Here is a 16,201-nt window from a genome sequence, read left to right as displayed (position 1 = left end):
CGCAGCTGCCTGACTCCAGTTCTTTGGGGAAATGTTTTCTGTAGCTCACTAACAAATCTGCTAAGTCAGAGGTAGAAGATGTCGGAAGTTCTTGCTCTGAGATAGGACTTCAGTTGCATGGGCAAGTTCTTTCTGAATTCTGAAACAAGTTCCCTGACTGCTTTGATCCAGCCTGCTGAACTCAGTCCTTGCTTCCTTGTCCCACATGTACATTCCTGCTCAAGATCATTCTTTTTGTTTAAAAAGGAGACAAAGGATTTGTTTGAAGATCATCTACATACAACTCAAAACTGGGAATCTCCCTGCCTGCCTCCTGACCTCTTTCCTCCTGTCCTTTCTTTTCATCTTGGTGAGGCTGAAGACTGCTCTAGTTTGATTTCTCTTAGGACCTTCCCCTGGCTGTTTGTGGTTCTAACGCTTGTCATTCTATTCCTGCAGTTCTTCTCCCTGTGACACGGCTAACTCGTCCCCATTCCCAACTGCCTTCCTCTCCACCCGCAGGAGTTGCTTAAAGAAGACTTTGGTTCGGAGATCTTCCCCCCAAAACCTGAACCAGGTGAGGGTAAAAATGCGTCTGCCAGACGGCCAGTTGCTGCTTCCAGAATTGCCCCCGGTATCTTTTGTTTTGTTCTCTGCTCCCTTTGCACGCGGGACTGTGGCCTCTCCCCGTTTGTCTTTCTGTTGCTGAATTTGACTAGAAATCATCTGGTAGCACTGAGCAGAGCTTTTCAGTGGCCAGTGTGTGCCGACCTTCCAGAGCACTTCAGCTCCAGCCATAAATACCAGTCTGGCCAGCATGGGCCTGTATGTCAGGGGAAGGATCCATACAGGAGATGTCTCTGGATCTGGCAGCCTTACATACTGCTGGACTCTGCCTCTCTTGAAAATGGCGATTGCCTGAGCCGTTGGGCAGCTCCTTCAGGCTCTGTAGGGGAAGAGAGCGAGCAGCAAGGTCGTGTTCTCGAGGATCTCGGCTTGAGAATGCCGTTTATGGAAGAGCCTCCTCCTAGACCTTGTCTCTTACAAACGGCTTGCTTAAGCAACCCTCTGTGGTGCAGGCTGCCTGGAGACCTTGGGAAGGACCCATTGCTCGTGACCAGCTGTTTCTCCATCCCTGTGCTTGGCGTATGGAAGCTGCTCTCAGCGCTGATGCTGGGAGATCTGAGGCCTTCTGTAAAAGCTCTGAGTTATCTACTGGCTCTGGTTTTCTCAGGCTGTGCATCAAATACAGATTTGTTGAGCCTCAAGTGGGGCTTCTGTTCTCATCAAGACTTTTGCTCTGACACCATCATGTGCGGAGGACTGGGATTTTTCAGAAGCATCATGTTTCTCTTTGGGCTTCCTGGGGAGGGGTTGCAGTTGTGCAAGGCATGTTGGGGAGCTCAGTCTTCCTTTGGGATGCTCTCTGTGGAACTGGAGGACAACTTATTTGAGCTGCCTGTATTTCTGGAAGGCTTACCCTCATTTGCCTTCCATCAGAAATACTGCTTAGTGGCACTTGTTTTTAATTAATAAAAAAAAAGTGCGGGGAGGGAGGGGTGTGTGAATAGCAGAGTGCGAGTGTACAGTGAATGATCTTCTCCTGCTTAGAGTAAATGGTTTTATCATTAAAAATATCCCTTCAGTGTTACAAAAAGCCTGTATTTTTGTTCCTAAATACTAGGATCAGAAGTTCATAGAAACATCTTCTGTGTCTGGTTTAAATGAGTTAAAGCTATTGTCATGTCGGGTTGAGGGTTTCTAATGTTGTTTTTTCCTCTTTCAGAGGGAGATGAACACGCACATCTCGCCCTCCAGGAGCGAGGACGCCGTGTCCGGGTTCAAGCCCGTGCTATCCTCAAAGCTTGCATCCTGGAGTTGGGCATGGAGGGGCGTCACCCTGGGAAGGTGTGGTGTGCTGTAGCAGTTGGAGCTGTGAGGTCTGGAAGGCACCAGCGCTGTGAAGTCTGGTGGGTGGTGGGGGGTGGATGCGGCTGTTGGGGGGTCCGTCATTTGCATAGCCCCGCCCTCCCCCGCACGCTTCAGAACGTTTGGGTTCCGGTGGCAGTTTGTGAGTGGTCCCTCCCAGTTGGCTCAACGGACCCAGCACAGCCAGTGGATCCCGTTGGAGCTCCTCTCTCTGGCATAAACCCCTCCGTGTTTGTGATTTAGAAGAGGAGACATTTGAATCTACAGGTCTCAGATGACGTTCAGGAGCTGTGGGCTGTGGATGGGGACTGTCTCTCTTTCCACTTCCTAAGTGGAAGAGCTTTAAGAGGTGAATCTGCCATTTCCCTTCTTCTGGGGGTTACGGGAGCTGTTGGGAGGTGAGGGAGATGTAAATTCACGGTCTTGAGCCAAATTGGATAGAGCAGAGATGGACTGTCATTTGTCTGACCTCAGTTGTGTATCTGTAATGTAGCTGTAATCGTTTCCACTGGCACAAGTGGACTGAGGTCCTATTTTGTTTTAAAGGAGATATAACAAATAAAATCAGTGAGTCTAGTGTGCGGTCTTTCTGCCCAAATATGTAAGCATTTACTTTAGGATAAGGAAAGCAGTGCCTTGAACTCACTGGTTCTACTGAGTAACTCTCTGTTGTCTAAAAATGGGACCGAGGTTGGCTCAGACGCGGGTGTCTACGTTAGAGACATTCGTGTTTAGTCAGATGAATCCCACCCCAGTCTCCTGTGGTCCTCATCAGGTCTCTGACAGCTCTGCTGTTAGCCCTTATGGAAGCCAAGTACAGTCTCTGTCTCTTCTATTTCTCCTTTTTTTAGGGGGGTTTATTTGTTTTTTTTTTCCTTGAACAGAAAGTCAGTCTTGGATATTCAGCTGCAGAAGAAAGTTTGTGTTTCAAGATCACGCTTGGCTCTTTCAAGTAGGTCTAATTAGATGCCTTTTCCTCTTCCGTTGATCCCTAATAAGCTTAGGCACTCTCTGTTTTTTTGTCCTGTTTCTGAGGACTACTGCCCAAGGCGCCTAGCATTGCACAGGGAAATTTCTGTATCATCTCATTTCGCACCATGAGCTTTGTTAGTCAGCGGGAATGAATTATTTTTAGGACATAAGCTAACTAAATTGCACTGAAGTGAAAAAGGTGCTCTGTAGCTTCCAAGAGGTAATATTAGAATATAATCGGAATATAAGTATTTTGAGCAAAAGATGCTTAAAAATTTGGTAAAAATTAGTAGCATAGTGCTATTTTTTTAGTTTGGATTTTTATACGTTTTAGATTTTAAAGTTTGAATTTAAACCAATTTAGTTGAATTGATGTGGAAAACATGTTCAAATAGGCAAGCATTTCTTTCAAACGAGAATAAGCAAAGTAGCACCTACAAAGAGTGTTTCGGCTTTAAAGTGTTTTGTATTTTTGAACCCAAATCTACAAGTTCCTGTTGGATTAAAGTGGCCTGGAAAAATGATCTTTTAATTCTGTGTTGCAATATTTATGAGCCACCCCTGTCTCAAAATGGCTGCTGTTGCTTAGTGGAGACGTAGGCAATTCGTGGTTGGGCTGTGGCCTCTCAAGACATGTATCTCCTTTTGTTCAGAAGACTCTCAGGCTGCAGGAAGCACCCAGACGTCACAGCAAAAATGGAGAATGCAAAAAAGAAGTCAGGTTGTGTTTTAGATGCCTTCACTCTATGTTTGGTTCTCATTTGACATCACAATTGTGTGTTCCGAATCACTGGGCTTCTGAAGGAGCCACGTGAGCAGCCTCATTCACGTGCTGATGGCTGTGAGAAAGCGAACAGGTTGTCACAACAAATGTTCCTAGCTACATCCTAAAATGACTTCTGTAGTGTGAGGGTTTTGTGTCCAAATGTTTTTTTCTGCTCTTGTTGAAGTGCCAGATCTGAAGACATGTTGAAAATCTGGAACAAGCCCAGCGCTTGTCCTCAGGGATGTTTGAAAATTCATGCGACTTCTAAAATTCACTCAGGACGGACAAAGGAAGGATGCTTGTGATTCATTGTTATTTTGAAAACAGACTTTGAGTTATCATCATGTTTTTACTCTTCCCTTTTCCTTGCCAGGGAGTGAAGCCGATTTCAGGTCTTCAGGCAGCATGGGCGGTATTTCAGCGCCTGAAGTCCATGTGTCTGCTGCTGGAAGCAAAAGATCTTCTTTTTCTCTCAAGTAAGCAAAGCAATCTTTCGTGAATAGTGCAAGCGTCACTAGTGCAGATGTAGACTACTCTGTAAGGTCTTGCAGCTAATACAGACAATATCAGTATTGTGAGTTTTAAAACAATTTGGGTGATGCTGTGCTCTCGGGCAGTACTTATGTTGATGAGAACTGTGATACGAGAAAGAAGAAGAAAAAAATACAAATGCTGTGTGTGGAGACCAAAACCAAAGAGTTCAAACAGACAGGACTGGTTTCCTGCCCTTTGTGGAAGAGCTGGCAGGCAGGCTGGGACCGGCAGTGGGATAGCCCTGTGCTTAAGGCACACACGTCTCCAAGGTCGCAGCGTGCCCCAGTGTACAGAGGTCGGCAGAATGATGCTTAATGAGCAGTTTCCTATCTGCGTCGTGAGACTGTTGGAAAAATAAATGTTACTGAAGTGCTCTCTAGGTTAAATCTAACAAGTAAAGGTACTGGCTGGGGGAAAAAGCAATACCAAGTATAATATGAAGCCCTAAAATCACCTTACTTGCAGTAAGATGATGTATCGTTTCATAGATTATTGTGCGTTTAAATGTAACTTTACATTAGAGCATGCTGACCTACTTAATTGGACAGAAGCCCTCTGTAAGAATGCTCCTTCCAGTGCATGGCTGTGTTATGCACAGTCTGGGCAAATTCTGCCTCACACAAGAGTTGATGCTGTACTGTACCGAGTGGAAAGAGATGTCTCCTTTGCAATATGTTCTCTTTTAACTGTTTGGCTTAAGTCGCTGTGACACGTTTCCATGTTGTCACAAGCCACAGTCCTGCACTTCATTGTGAAATGGTTATAAAATTAGTGAAGTGGTTATAAAATGACCCAAACGGCAGCAGTGCGATGAAGGTCTGCAGCAGCCACTCAGCCACCTGTTCCTTATAAACTGTTCCATTTTCGGAGAAGGGAGGAAACCAAGTCAGACGATTTTGAGAAGAGAGCTTGCTTCCTAATTCTGTGGTATTTCAATTTTTATGTTTAAGCTTTCTCTTTTGCTGGCTAGATTTGTCTTTTTCCGTATTTTTTTGAAACCAGCCCTTCCGTTACAGTTTAGAAGAACAACTGGCATGAGAGGATGAAGTTAGCAGTGTAGTAGTGCAGAAGGCAAAGCAAGTGAGCAAGTGAGGAATGCCCCTCGAGAAGCTGTCCTCAGAGCACCCCAGCCCTTTGGCAGCTGTCGGGCAGTGCAGATACCAGTTGCTTTCAAGCACGTGGTTGACAGTCTGATTCTTTAGTAAAGAGTGGGAAAAGAAAGGTAGATATGTATGAGGGAAACTGGAAGGAAGAAAGAAAAGGCTGTGCTTTTTTAATACTCTTTCAGACTGCTCACAGTGGGTTTTGAACTATATCTAAGCAAGTGAATAGCTGACAATGGCAGCTGAAGCAGCCGGTATGCCAAAGGCAGGAAAGAACAGTGGCTCAACCAAAATCTGTTTTCACTGCACGCTGTGATCCTTCAGGCTGCTTGCTGAGGAGCTTGAAAGCAGTCTTACAGCAGACCTCCGTGGACAGGCATCTCTATGCAGACTTGGCTGGGAAAGGCTGGAGCTTGGTTCTTCTGGCACTAGTCCAGGCTGCAGTTCTCTCATTACTTAATGGAGTCAGAGGTTCAGGGAACGTGGATGATCTGATGGAGTCACTGGGAATCGTGCTATCCACTGAGAAATGTGAAAATGGCCGAGGTTTTCCTAGATCACGTAATTCAGACTGAGTGCCCCACAGTCAGTGAAAGAACGTGCAGTGGCTGATGACTTTGGGACTGACTTTCTCCACAGCCACTCACAGTTTCCTGTCTGTTTTAGTGTTTAGACAACTTTGTGTGTAAAATAAGACACATAATGGGTTGCGTGATGAGGATAATCCAATATGCCTTAACCGTGTTGCTTCCCCTGCAGCCGTGGCCCTTATGGTCGGAATGATGGATCCTTATCCTACAAGGCCAGAGCCAGCCCACCTGCTTCCTGTGAAAAGGACCCTTTGTCAAGACTGGGCAAAAGCCAGCTGTGTCCTGCTAACGTCCGCCAGAATCACGGGGCTTCTTCAGCCAGCAGGAGCAAGTCAGGCTCATGCAAAGGAAGCGACAGCAGCTCAGTGATGAGGCAAGTCTTTATTTCAGCATGCCAGTGTTCAGCGCACTGACTTACCGTCTCTGCACGGTAATGTGGCATTGGCTGTCTGGGTTGCTGTGCAGGTCAACTTGCTCCTCAGCATAGGTGTGACTCCTCATGTTGGTGGCTCGCCAGTCAACAGGGTGCTCCATCCCCTGTAAAACCTTTATTGTTTCAGCACTGTAAAATTCAAGGTTACTTTTAGTCAAAGCCCTTTGTAGTTGGTTGTCACTCCAAGGCAAGCTCCTTCATGGGGTTTCATGGCATCAATTCCCATGTGGATTTACTGGTTCTTTTGTATAAGGGTCCTTTCACTTTGGAGAGTCTTGGCTGGGGTAGTATAGAAAATATGATACACTCAGGTGAAAACTCACCCTGCCCAGCCTTAGGCACCTCTCTGTGCAGTTTCCTGTACAGGAAAGAAAACAGATACCTGTCAGAGCATGCAACCCGTATTGCAGAGAAGAAATTGCCACCACACTGCTGCTGTTTCCCTCTCTCTCTCTTAACAGCCAAGCATTATCAGATGTGCACCTAAAGCTAGACAGGATGAATCCAGGTTTCAGGGTGCTCAGCTTCCTACCTCACATGTGGAGCTGAACTCAGTCCGTACACTACCTCACCTGACCGTGTCTGCAGCTGGGTGCCTTTGCCGGTGGCCCGGCTGCCTGCCCTTGGGCACACCACACCTGTTTAGGGTGAGGGGTTGGCTGGGTGTTTTAAAGTTAAATGTCTCCCTACACTGAAAACAAGTACAATAAATAGCAGATTTTGCACGATAGCCACAAATCAGCCATTTCCTCAAGTACTTTGATTTGCCAGAGGGAGTCACTAGTGCGGACACTGAGGAGCCCCAAATGAGTCAAGCTTTGTATCAGTCTATGGGATGTTTTTCTTTTTGCCAGGACTGAAGAACTGTAGGAGTGATGTTATGTGATGGTTTGGTTTTTTTTCTTGTCACCATTTCTTGTGGTGACAATCACAGCATGAAGCCAGAAAATCCAGAGCAGTATTTAAGTCCTCTGCAGCAGAAAGAAGTTACAGTACGGCATTTGAAAACAAAGCTGAAGGAATCTGAGAGCAGACTTAAGAAAGGTATATTTCACTTCAGAAATCAGAGTCAGAAAGATTTATGCAGGAGCATTTAGGGGTGGGAATCCTGAATGTTTTCACTCATTTCTTGGCCACATAAAGTCTTCATTAAGAAATTTGAAATGTGATCAATTTTATTTGGTTGGTTTCAGATATTTCAGGTTTCATAGTGTGCTCCGTGAATACGTACCATGCAGTTTAGTTATGAATATGGCTGTCTCTTTTTCCCTTTTTTGAACTTCCCTAGCAGAATATTTTTAAAGGGTCATTTTTTACCAGTCGGATTTAGCATTGAGACCTTTTCTACATAAACCAGTTTCTACCTGCAAGCATGTCTTAGCTTAGTCTCCTGTTCTGCCTTACGCAGTGAAATATGACTACAGCTTTCCCCCGTCTCCCCTAATGAAAGAAAAGCTCTTACACAAACCAGTGTGCCTGCTTGTGGTTTTGTCGCTTAGATATTGAATTTTTCGCAAGAGCTCTTTGTATGGATGCTGAGCAAAGAAGCGACAACGTGCATTCCACAGCAACAGACGTCATCTCTTTTGCTAAAGCTGCACTCTGAGAGCTGGCTCTCCAGCACACACAGCCCAAGCGGGCACAAAGGGGTGTTTGAGTGGAGCCCCAAGGCAGAGTCCCAGGGACCCCTTGGACCAGCTCGGGATAGCCCGACCTCTGCATCTGGGAGGGCTGGATCTCAGTAAGGGCCCCCTCTCCCCACTTGCTTGCAAGTCAAGGCAGCAGCCTCTGGCTCCACGCTGGGCTGGGTGGGTGCAAAGCAAGCCAGGTGCCTGCAGCCCCGAGCCCTCCTGCTGTCTGAGGCCAGTGTTGGCTCTGGCTGTACGTGACGAGCTGCTGGCAGGCACGGGGGACGCATCCAGGCAGCAGTTCCTCATTTCACAGAATCACAGAATCATTAAGGTTGGAAATGACCTGTAAGATCATCAAGTCCAACCATCAACCCCACACCACCATGCCCACTAAACCGTGTCCCACAATGCCACATCCACACATTCCTTGAACACCTCCGGCGATGGTGACTCCACCACCTCCCTGGGCAGCCTGTTCCAATGCTTCACCACTTTCTCAGTATAGAAGTTTTTCCTAATATCCAGCCTGAACCTCCCCTGGCGCAACTTGAGGCCGTTTCCTCTTGTCCTGTCACTAGTCACCTGGTAGAAGAGACCAACATCCACCTCTCCGCAACCCCCTTTCAGGTAGCTGTAGAGAGCGATAAGGTCTCCCCTCAGCCTCCTCTTCTCCAGACTGAACAACCCCAGCTCCCTCAGCCGCTCTTCATCAGGCTTGTGCTCCAGACCCCTCACCAGATTCCTCACCCTTCTCTGGACACGCTCCAGCACCTCAATATCTTTCTTGTAGTGAGGGGCCCAAAACTGAACACAGCATTCGAGGTGTGGCCTCACCAGCACCAAGTACAGGGGCACGATCCCCTCCCTACTCCTGCTGGCCACACCATTTCTGATACAGGCCAGGATGGCGTTGGCCGCCTTGGCCACCTGGGCACACTGCCGGCTCATCTTCAGCCGGCTGTCGATCAACAGCCCCAGGTCCTTTTCTGCCGGGCAGCTTTCCGGCCTCCAGCTTTCCATTTCCTCCAGAGTGAGGCAGTAGGTGAGATGTTAAGCGCTGCACTGGTTGGACCTTACCTAGAGCCAGCACTTGCACCTCAGTATGTCCAGGATCAGAGCACAGCCCACAAGGCTGCTGGCTGTGTGGCGAGGTCGGTGACTCTAGTTAGCAATCAGCCGGCGTGTCTGGGCAGCCGACTTACATCTCTGCCAGCTCCGTCGAAGGCAGCAGCAAGTGCTGCATGGAAAAACTTGCTTCTTTCTTGGAGCATCTCTGCAGCATAGCCATCCCAGTGCAGTGGAGCCTCACGTTGACTCTTTAACTGACCGGTCAGCAGAAGCGTTATAACTTTTTTATTTTGCTACAGGGAAGTGGAAATAGAAGAACTCAAAGCTCAGCTGGGACGGATGAAGGAAGACTGGGTTGAGGAAGAGTGTCATCGTGTAGAGGCAGAGCTGGCCGCCTTGGAAGCAAGAAGGGAAGTTAAACAACTCAAGCAGGTTATTGAAAGCATGAAAACCAGCTTGGCTGAGAAAGACAAAAAAATGCAGCAATACTTCATAGCCATTAGCATTGAAAACAAGAAACTGGAGTCTTTGCTGCAGAGCATGGAGATGGCTCAGAGCAGCTCTGTGAGAGATGAGCAGTGCCTGGAGCACAGGTGTGGCTCAGAGGGGAAGCCGTTGGTGGTGTGTGCCACAATGCCAGACAGCCTCACCACAGAGGACCAAGCTCTGGAGGAGGTGGCAGATAGTGGGCTGCTTCTTAATGAGGGCACAGCTAATGGGACTGATTCCTGTGAAGACAGTTTGACCACCATAACCTCTGAGTTGAGTGATCCAGCTCCCTCCAGTTCTGCTGTGACTCAAGAGATGCTTGAAAGTGTTCTGGATGAGAAAGTAACTTCTTTCCAGGAGGAGGAGAAAGTCAGCAATGTGATGGTGGAACAGGCCATCCAGACTGACGTGGTGCCATCTAGCCTGGATGTGGAGCAGCTCATTCAAAACATCTTCAGAGCTCAAGACGCCTGTCCTCTAAGCCCACCGTCTTCACTGAAGGAACTGGGTGAATTTTCTCCTGGAAGGTTCAGTGACTCTGGTATCGTAGTGGACTTAACTCCAAGTCATCTAAACGCTGCCATCCTTTTGTCTCCTGTGGAGTCTCCATGCAGGAAGGTGGAGCACGGAGTTAATGAAAACCATTTCGTGAAAGAACGTGATTTTACAGAACCTCATGACGATGAAGCCTTTGGGTATGTCAAGACAGGAAAAAAGAAGAGATACTGTAGCAGCCCCTGTTGTACCAACTATCCTGTGGGCTTTCCGTACTCGGAGAGGAGGAACAGATCCCGTTTACAGTATTGGAGCATTGTGTTGTGTTTGCGGCCTGGTGGCCCTGCACTCTTTACACCATACACCCTTCAAGATGAGAACCTGAAGTCCACTCCATCCCTGGGCACCGGCTGGCTGAGGCAGAGAGAAAGAGGGATGAGAGAGATGGTAAAAAGTTATTGTCTATTCTGGTAGTCCACCATTTTGCTCCTGACTATTTGATTGGCACTATAAATTGTTTCAAAAACACGTTTCTTGTTTCAAAATGAAAAAGCTGAACGCTGTAGTTCCACAAGATGGTTTTAACTGGTGTTTTTAACAGTACTGCTGCCTACAGAAATAGTCCTCTTGCTCCCAGGCACTGTGTCTCTCCCCTGTGCGGATGTCTTTCTGGTGCCAGCACATCTGCACAGCGAACATGACCAGGGAAATCAAGGAGAATTACAGCTAGCGCTCTGCCATGTTTGTTTGCTGAATTAGCTTGAAGCTCAATCAGTTTCCCTGGCTGGTTCACTGAGCAAACGTACAAGTGCTTTGCACTGGCTCAAGGGTAGCAGGAGATGCGCATGGGAACAGATGGCCGGAGAAAGGTGGGGTATGTCTTTAGGCAGCATTAACCTGAAACATTTGTGAAACTACAGTGTTAAGTGAGGGACGTGGAGACTGGTTCCCACTAAGGGTATCACTCATGTACTCCAGAAAGGCTGCTAGTGTTTACAATTTGTTGTCCAAAGAGTCAATTCAATTTAGAGGTAAAACCCGTATTTCCCAGGAAGCTTCAAGCACATCATTCATGCCTGTCTCGTGTAGTGCTCTTAATCGTTGTTGGGAGTCTTCAAAAGTGTTACAATGCTAAGTATAGGTGTGGATACACTTTGAAGATTGATGTTGTTTTAATGAGTTGGAACCTGATAGTCATTTGAGCCCTTTGAAATACTTTGTATAAATGTGTGGTGTTTTAACTTACTGTTTGTTTAATCGCTTTATTGTAAATTGCCTTTATAATCACAAGTTCAGTAAAGCATGTTAAAAATGTTAAACATGTGTGAGTGTTTTCTTGTAGCAAAGCTATATAAAATAGACCGTCTCAGCTGAGCTATCAGGCACAGGCAGAGCTGGAGGGGGCACTGTGTCAGGGCATAAGGAACCATCAGGACCCGGAGAACACCTCATTTCAGCTCCAAGCGTAAGCACTCAGCCAGAGAAAAAGGCTCCAGCCGGTCTGTGGACACACAGGCCACCTGCTCTGCCGCATCCACACTGCATTAAAGATGCAAGTGACCTCATCTTTAACCCAATGCAATCTTCCAGAAGCTTGCAACTTCTCCTTTCTGCACTGCCAGGAGAGTATCAGTCTTCCTGGCATTTAACAGAAGTCCAGAAGGCCTCGTTTAACCCGGCCGAGAGGCATGCAGTCTCCGTGTGCCCAATGAGATGCCACTGTGACCATCAAACCACGAATTCTCCGTGTCCCAAACTTGAGATCTGTGCCTAGGTCAGATGAGGGCAATGCTATCCAACAGATGAAATAGTGGAGTTTGTCTGGCTCCACCCAACCTTTCATCAACACCTTACAAAGAAGGTAATTCTTACTGTCTTGCTTGCTCAATTACTTCTCTTTTAAACAAAACTTGTGTCAGAACCTACTTATGACTTAGTTAAAATTTCTGGTTTTTTAGGCAGAGATGATCTAGGCAGATAGCTCCCCCCACCCCTTCCCATTCTTTTACAACTTCACTGTTCCCTGTGTTACAAATCTGTAATATAAAAACTCACCTACACACTGTACGTAGGTGAGCAGACACTTCTTTATTGCAGCGTTGGACGCACAGGGGATCGCTCCACCTCGTGTGCGTGCTTAGTTTCTCTGCTACAAAAGTTATATACAATCAAAGTATACATATTCATCACATTTCCAAGAAACAATTAACATACTCATACCATTTCTGAGAACTCATTAATATATGTAAATGCTCGTGACGCATGCGCCTCCAGGTACACAGGTGGTCGTCTAAGGTCCTCTGGTGGTCGTCCATAGTCTTCCTCATGGTGTCCTTTAGTTGAACCCAATCTTTGCGCATGCTCAGGTTGGTTGTAAAATTCCATTCTTGGAATCTTCTTAAGTTTTCCTCGGTTTACTGACCAGGCCTACAACTTATCATTGTCTTGACAAGCAAATTCTACCTATTCACGATGCTACATTGTTCAACAGTTAGTTTATGATTAAATCACAGATAAATCATACCTAGTTACCTTCATACAGAATATGTATAATTTATTTTTTATTAATCGCTCTCTGGATTATACCATTCTACCAATATCCATCCTTAAAACAATCAATGGTTATTTCTATTAATATTGATTGATTGGCATTCTTGATATTCGAATCAAGGTGGGAAAGGTAAGGAACTTTCCAAGCAGCATCACTGGTGCATATCAGGTCACATTGTCACAGGACTCAGATGAAACTTTTCTATTCAATTCTTCATCGTTCCATCTCGTTACTGTTAGTTCCTTAGTATGGAACAGCGACTCCCTGGTGAGGTTCCTATGGTTATTGTTTCTAACTTAACAATCCTAACTTATGCCTTTGTATTTTATTATTTTATTTGTTAATCAAATTTAACCTTTCTATATGATCATATTTTGATTATTTTAGAAAATCAGAGTATTTACAATACCTGTATGCACAGGGACTAAGGCTCAGGCACAGAATTTGCTGCCTTCACTCATCTGTCACAAGATAGGAAATCCATACAACCCATGAATTCAGGGATAATAGCATCCACACAGCAGAAGATGGAGAAGGTATTCACCGAAGCTCTGAGCGGCACCTAAGAACCACAGGGACTCCCCTCTTCCTACACACTTTTCCTTCCCCCAGACATTAACTTTTCCTCTTCATTAAAGCACTGTTGCCTTCTACTGCATATTTACCTTGCACACTTTTCCAAGAGGAATTCCACTGTAAATACACATAGTAAGTGTACAAAAATTACATTTGAGAAATGCTGTTAACTGAACTGAGTTTTCACAGTAGCTTTATGAACAGGAGGATGCAAATTTTTTTCAGTTATGCTACCTATGTAACGAGTATAAGGTGGGAGGATTTTTTTCCCTAACTGTAGGAAATAAAAGAATTTCTGCTAGACATAGGAATTTACCAATAGAAGTAAGTGGTTAAATCGCTCCCCTACGTTCACAACATCAACCTTCCTCAGAAAGGAGCGGTGTGCACCACTGTTCTGTGGTGATGCCCCTGCTGGTAACCACTGCAGTGTTGTAAATGGCCATGGTAGCGCAGGAAGCTGCAAGTGACAAAGTGACAAGAAATCCACTTTAGTGTTCAGCTCTAACTTGTGCTCTACCATAGTGGCCTCTACCAGGAGTACATTTAGAGTTGCAGGTCAGCCATAACAAGTCATTTTCTTCTGCACACGTCACTATGATCTCCCATGGAAAATGGTGAAGTATTTAGAAACACTTTGATAAAAAAGCAAAAGCAGACATTCTTCATCAGGCAGGAAGCAAAGGGTTCTTTAAAACTCTTTAATGACATGTTTCAGGTAAGCACAGCTTCTCAGATTAATCTAGTCTTAGGCAGTAATATTTGTTCAAATACTGTACAACCTAAAGCCACTCAATTCTCAAAGATTCAGAGTAAGTGAATCAGTGAGAGCACAGGACAGTTACAAGGCCTCGAGCCTATTTAGAAAAATCTATCAAATGCTTTGAGTAACACGATTATCCGTATTGTCGCATTCAGACCAAAACAATTTGACTTGTCTAGAACATCGAGTTGTGTTCCCCCCGCTTTCCCTCAGCAGAGGCATCAGCAGCTCTCCTCTTTGTAACGCAAGTACTACAAACATTTTCCTCATGGTCAGACGAGACGATAACTTCTAATATTCCCTTTCACGTGTTCAGGATCTGTGTTGTAGTCTATTGTTCAGTACAAATATATACAAGGTATTTCTACTTCTCGTTTAGAATCACGGTTACATTTGATCCTCAAAGCTGAAGACCATCTGTGATCTCCCAAATACAATCCCCGCAGCACGCAGACATCAATCCGTCTTACCTGAAATTCTTATTCCGGCACCGGCAGAGGATGTGACCTGAGTAGCTGAGGTTTACAAGAAGTCTGTGCGCTCAACAGTTGAAGTGACACAGGATATACGTCTGGACCCGCATCACCTGAAAGGAAATGACTCCCCGCTAGAAGGCACAGATGGGGTCCAGAACTGGACTTCAGGTTCAGGGGGGAGTGGGTTTTTTTTTTGGGGGTGGTGGTCTTACACAAAGACGTACGTGTCCAGTGCCAGTGCCAGCAGAACACAAGCTGGCGAGATCTCTGTTTCAAACGTTTATAAAGCCGTTTTCAGCACTAAATGAGCATCGCAAACACAGGTCGGTGAAGGATCCACAGCCGTCAGTAACTAAATGAAGTAAATCAGACACGAATTCCACACGTGGGACGTGAACTGGGGCTCCTCGCCCCGCGCACCCCCCCCGCGAGCAAACCCGAGGGGTGGCCCGAGGGAAGGAGGCAGGGCCCCCCTTCTCTCCAGCACCTCCCTGACGCCGGAGAGGGGCTTGCTGGGCTCCTGAATTGTCTTTTTGTGGGGGACCTGGCTGGAGAGAGAGGGACCCCTCTGATGGCTGGCTCTGCCCTTTCCAACCCAGAGTCTGTCCTCCCTTTGCAGAGGCCTGGCACCAAGACGCCTTGCCCCGAGGGGGGAATACCTGTTTGGGACAGCCAAGGTCTCGCCCCACCTGACTCAGCCCCAGGCTGATCCACTGCACGGAAGGCAGAAGGGGCAGTATGGAAGAGGAGCAACACAGTAACTGAGCTCTTGGGAACCTACTTGCAGAAGCCCCTCGCCGCTCCCGGCCCACCCGTGCGTAACCACACGGCATCACGCTGCGCCCCTGAAAGTAGGGCTGGGGCAGGGGAGGGCACCGGCCCGACCTGGACCCTCTCCACAGGCCACTTCTCCGCAGGCTGAGGGTGAGGCCACTTCTCCGCAGGCTGAGAGCCAGGCCCCCCCACACCTGGGGGCTCCTACACCTCAGCAGGAGCTGACGGCCGCAGCCCCAGGCCCCCGCAGTCAGTGGCTCGGCCTGGTGCTGGTGTTACAGAACATCCTGAAACGCAGGGTCAAAGTAGTGTAAAAGGAATGGAAATAATGTGAAGAAGATACTTTGTAATGCGTGCACCTGGTATGTAGACATAAAATTACAGTTAAAAACTGTCTCCACTAACTAACAGTAAGGATTACCACAAGGTCGAAGTCTAGGAAAATAGAATAGAGTGCCAAAACTGTTTTAAGGCTGACCTGCCTCATTGTCATGTGAAACCCACACCTCCTAGCTAGAAAACGCCCCCAACCCAAATAAGCCCCCTCCCCTCTGGGCATGCGTAGGGAATTGGAACTGTATCTGTAAGATGAAGTAAGAAAGGTACTAACCAATAGTTAGTTAAGGGGTAGGAGCAGTAGGCGTAACTAACATTGTCACCTGTTTTAAATCCCTGTCATGATTTCAGCCCGGGGTGCATGCTGGCTGGAGAGATCCCCCACGCACCCGGCACCGAATGCAGTAATGCCTGCTCTTTAATAGACCAGTGTGAAGGGGTTTCATTCCCGATTTCGGTGACACTGGCACTGAGGGAGGGAGCAGGAGGGCGCCCGACCGGGGCTGGGCTGGGCACCCTCCGCCTGTTCGTGCTGCGAGGCCTCAGGGCGAGGGCCCGCGCCTTCCCCTGAGAAGGCCCAGCACGGCCCGCAGGGCGGGATGGGCCAGGAGCAGCTGTGCCCCGAGGCCCAGACAGGCTGGGCTGGGGCCCCCCATCAGTGCTGATGTTCTGGGCTGAAAATGGGAAAATGGGGAAAAACTTTGCCGTGCGTGTTTACTGGAGGCTTGTGGCCTGA

At 47.1% G+C, this 16,201-nt stretch overlaps 1 protein-coding gene across 1 annotated transcript; it reads left to right on the top strand.

Moving 5' to 3' along the window:
• The first annotated feature begins 3,576 nt into the window (after positions 1–3,576).
• Positions 3,577–10,374, top strand: LOC132321536 (syntabulin-like). Its single transcript, XM_059835036.1, is given in 6 exon segments — positions 3,577–3,601; positions 4,020–4,122; positions 6,043–6,306; positions 7,217–7,349; positions 9,303–10,219; positions 10,221–10,374. Coding segments are annotated over 6 exon segments (1,596 nt in total).
• Positions 10,375–16,201: the final 5,827 nt, after the last annotated feature.

This window comes from Gavia stellata, unplaced genomic scaffold (genome assembly GCF_030936135.1).
Source record: "Gavia stellata isolate bGavSte3 unplaced genomic scaffold, bGavSte3.hap2 HAP2_SCAFFOLD_95, whole genome shotgun sequence".
Lineage (NCBI taxonomy): Eukaryota > Metazoa > Chordata > Aves > Gaviiformes > Gaviidae > Gavia > Gavia stellata.
The sequence above is the reverse complement of the archived record's forward strand: the minus strand, read 5'-3'. Positions and strand labels throughout refer to the sequence as shown.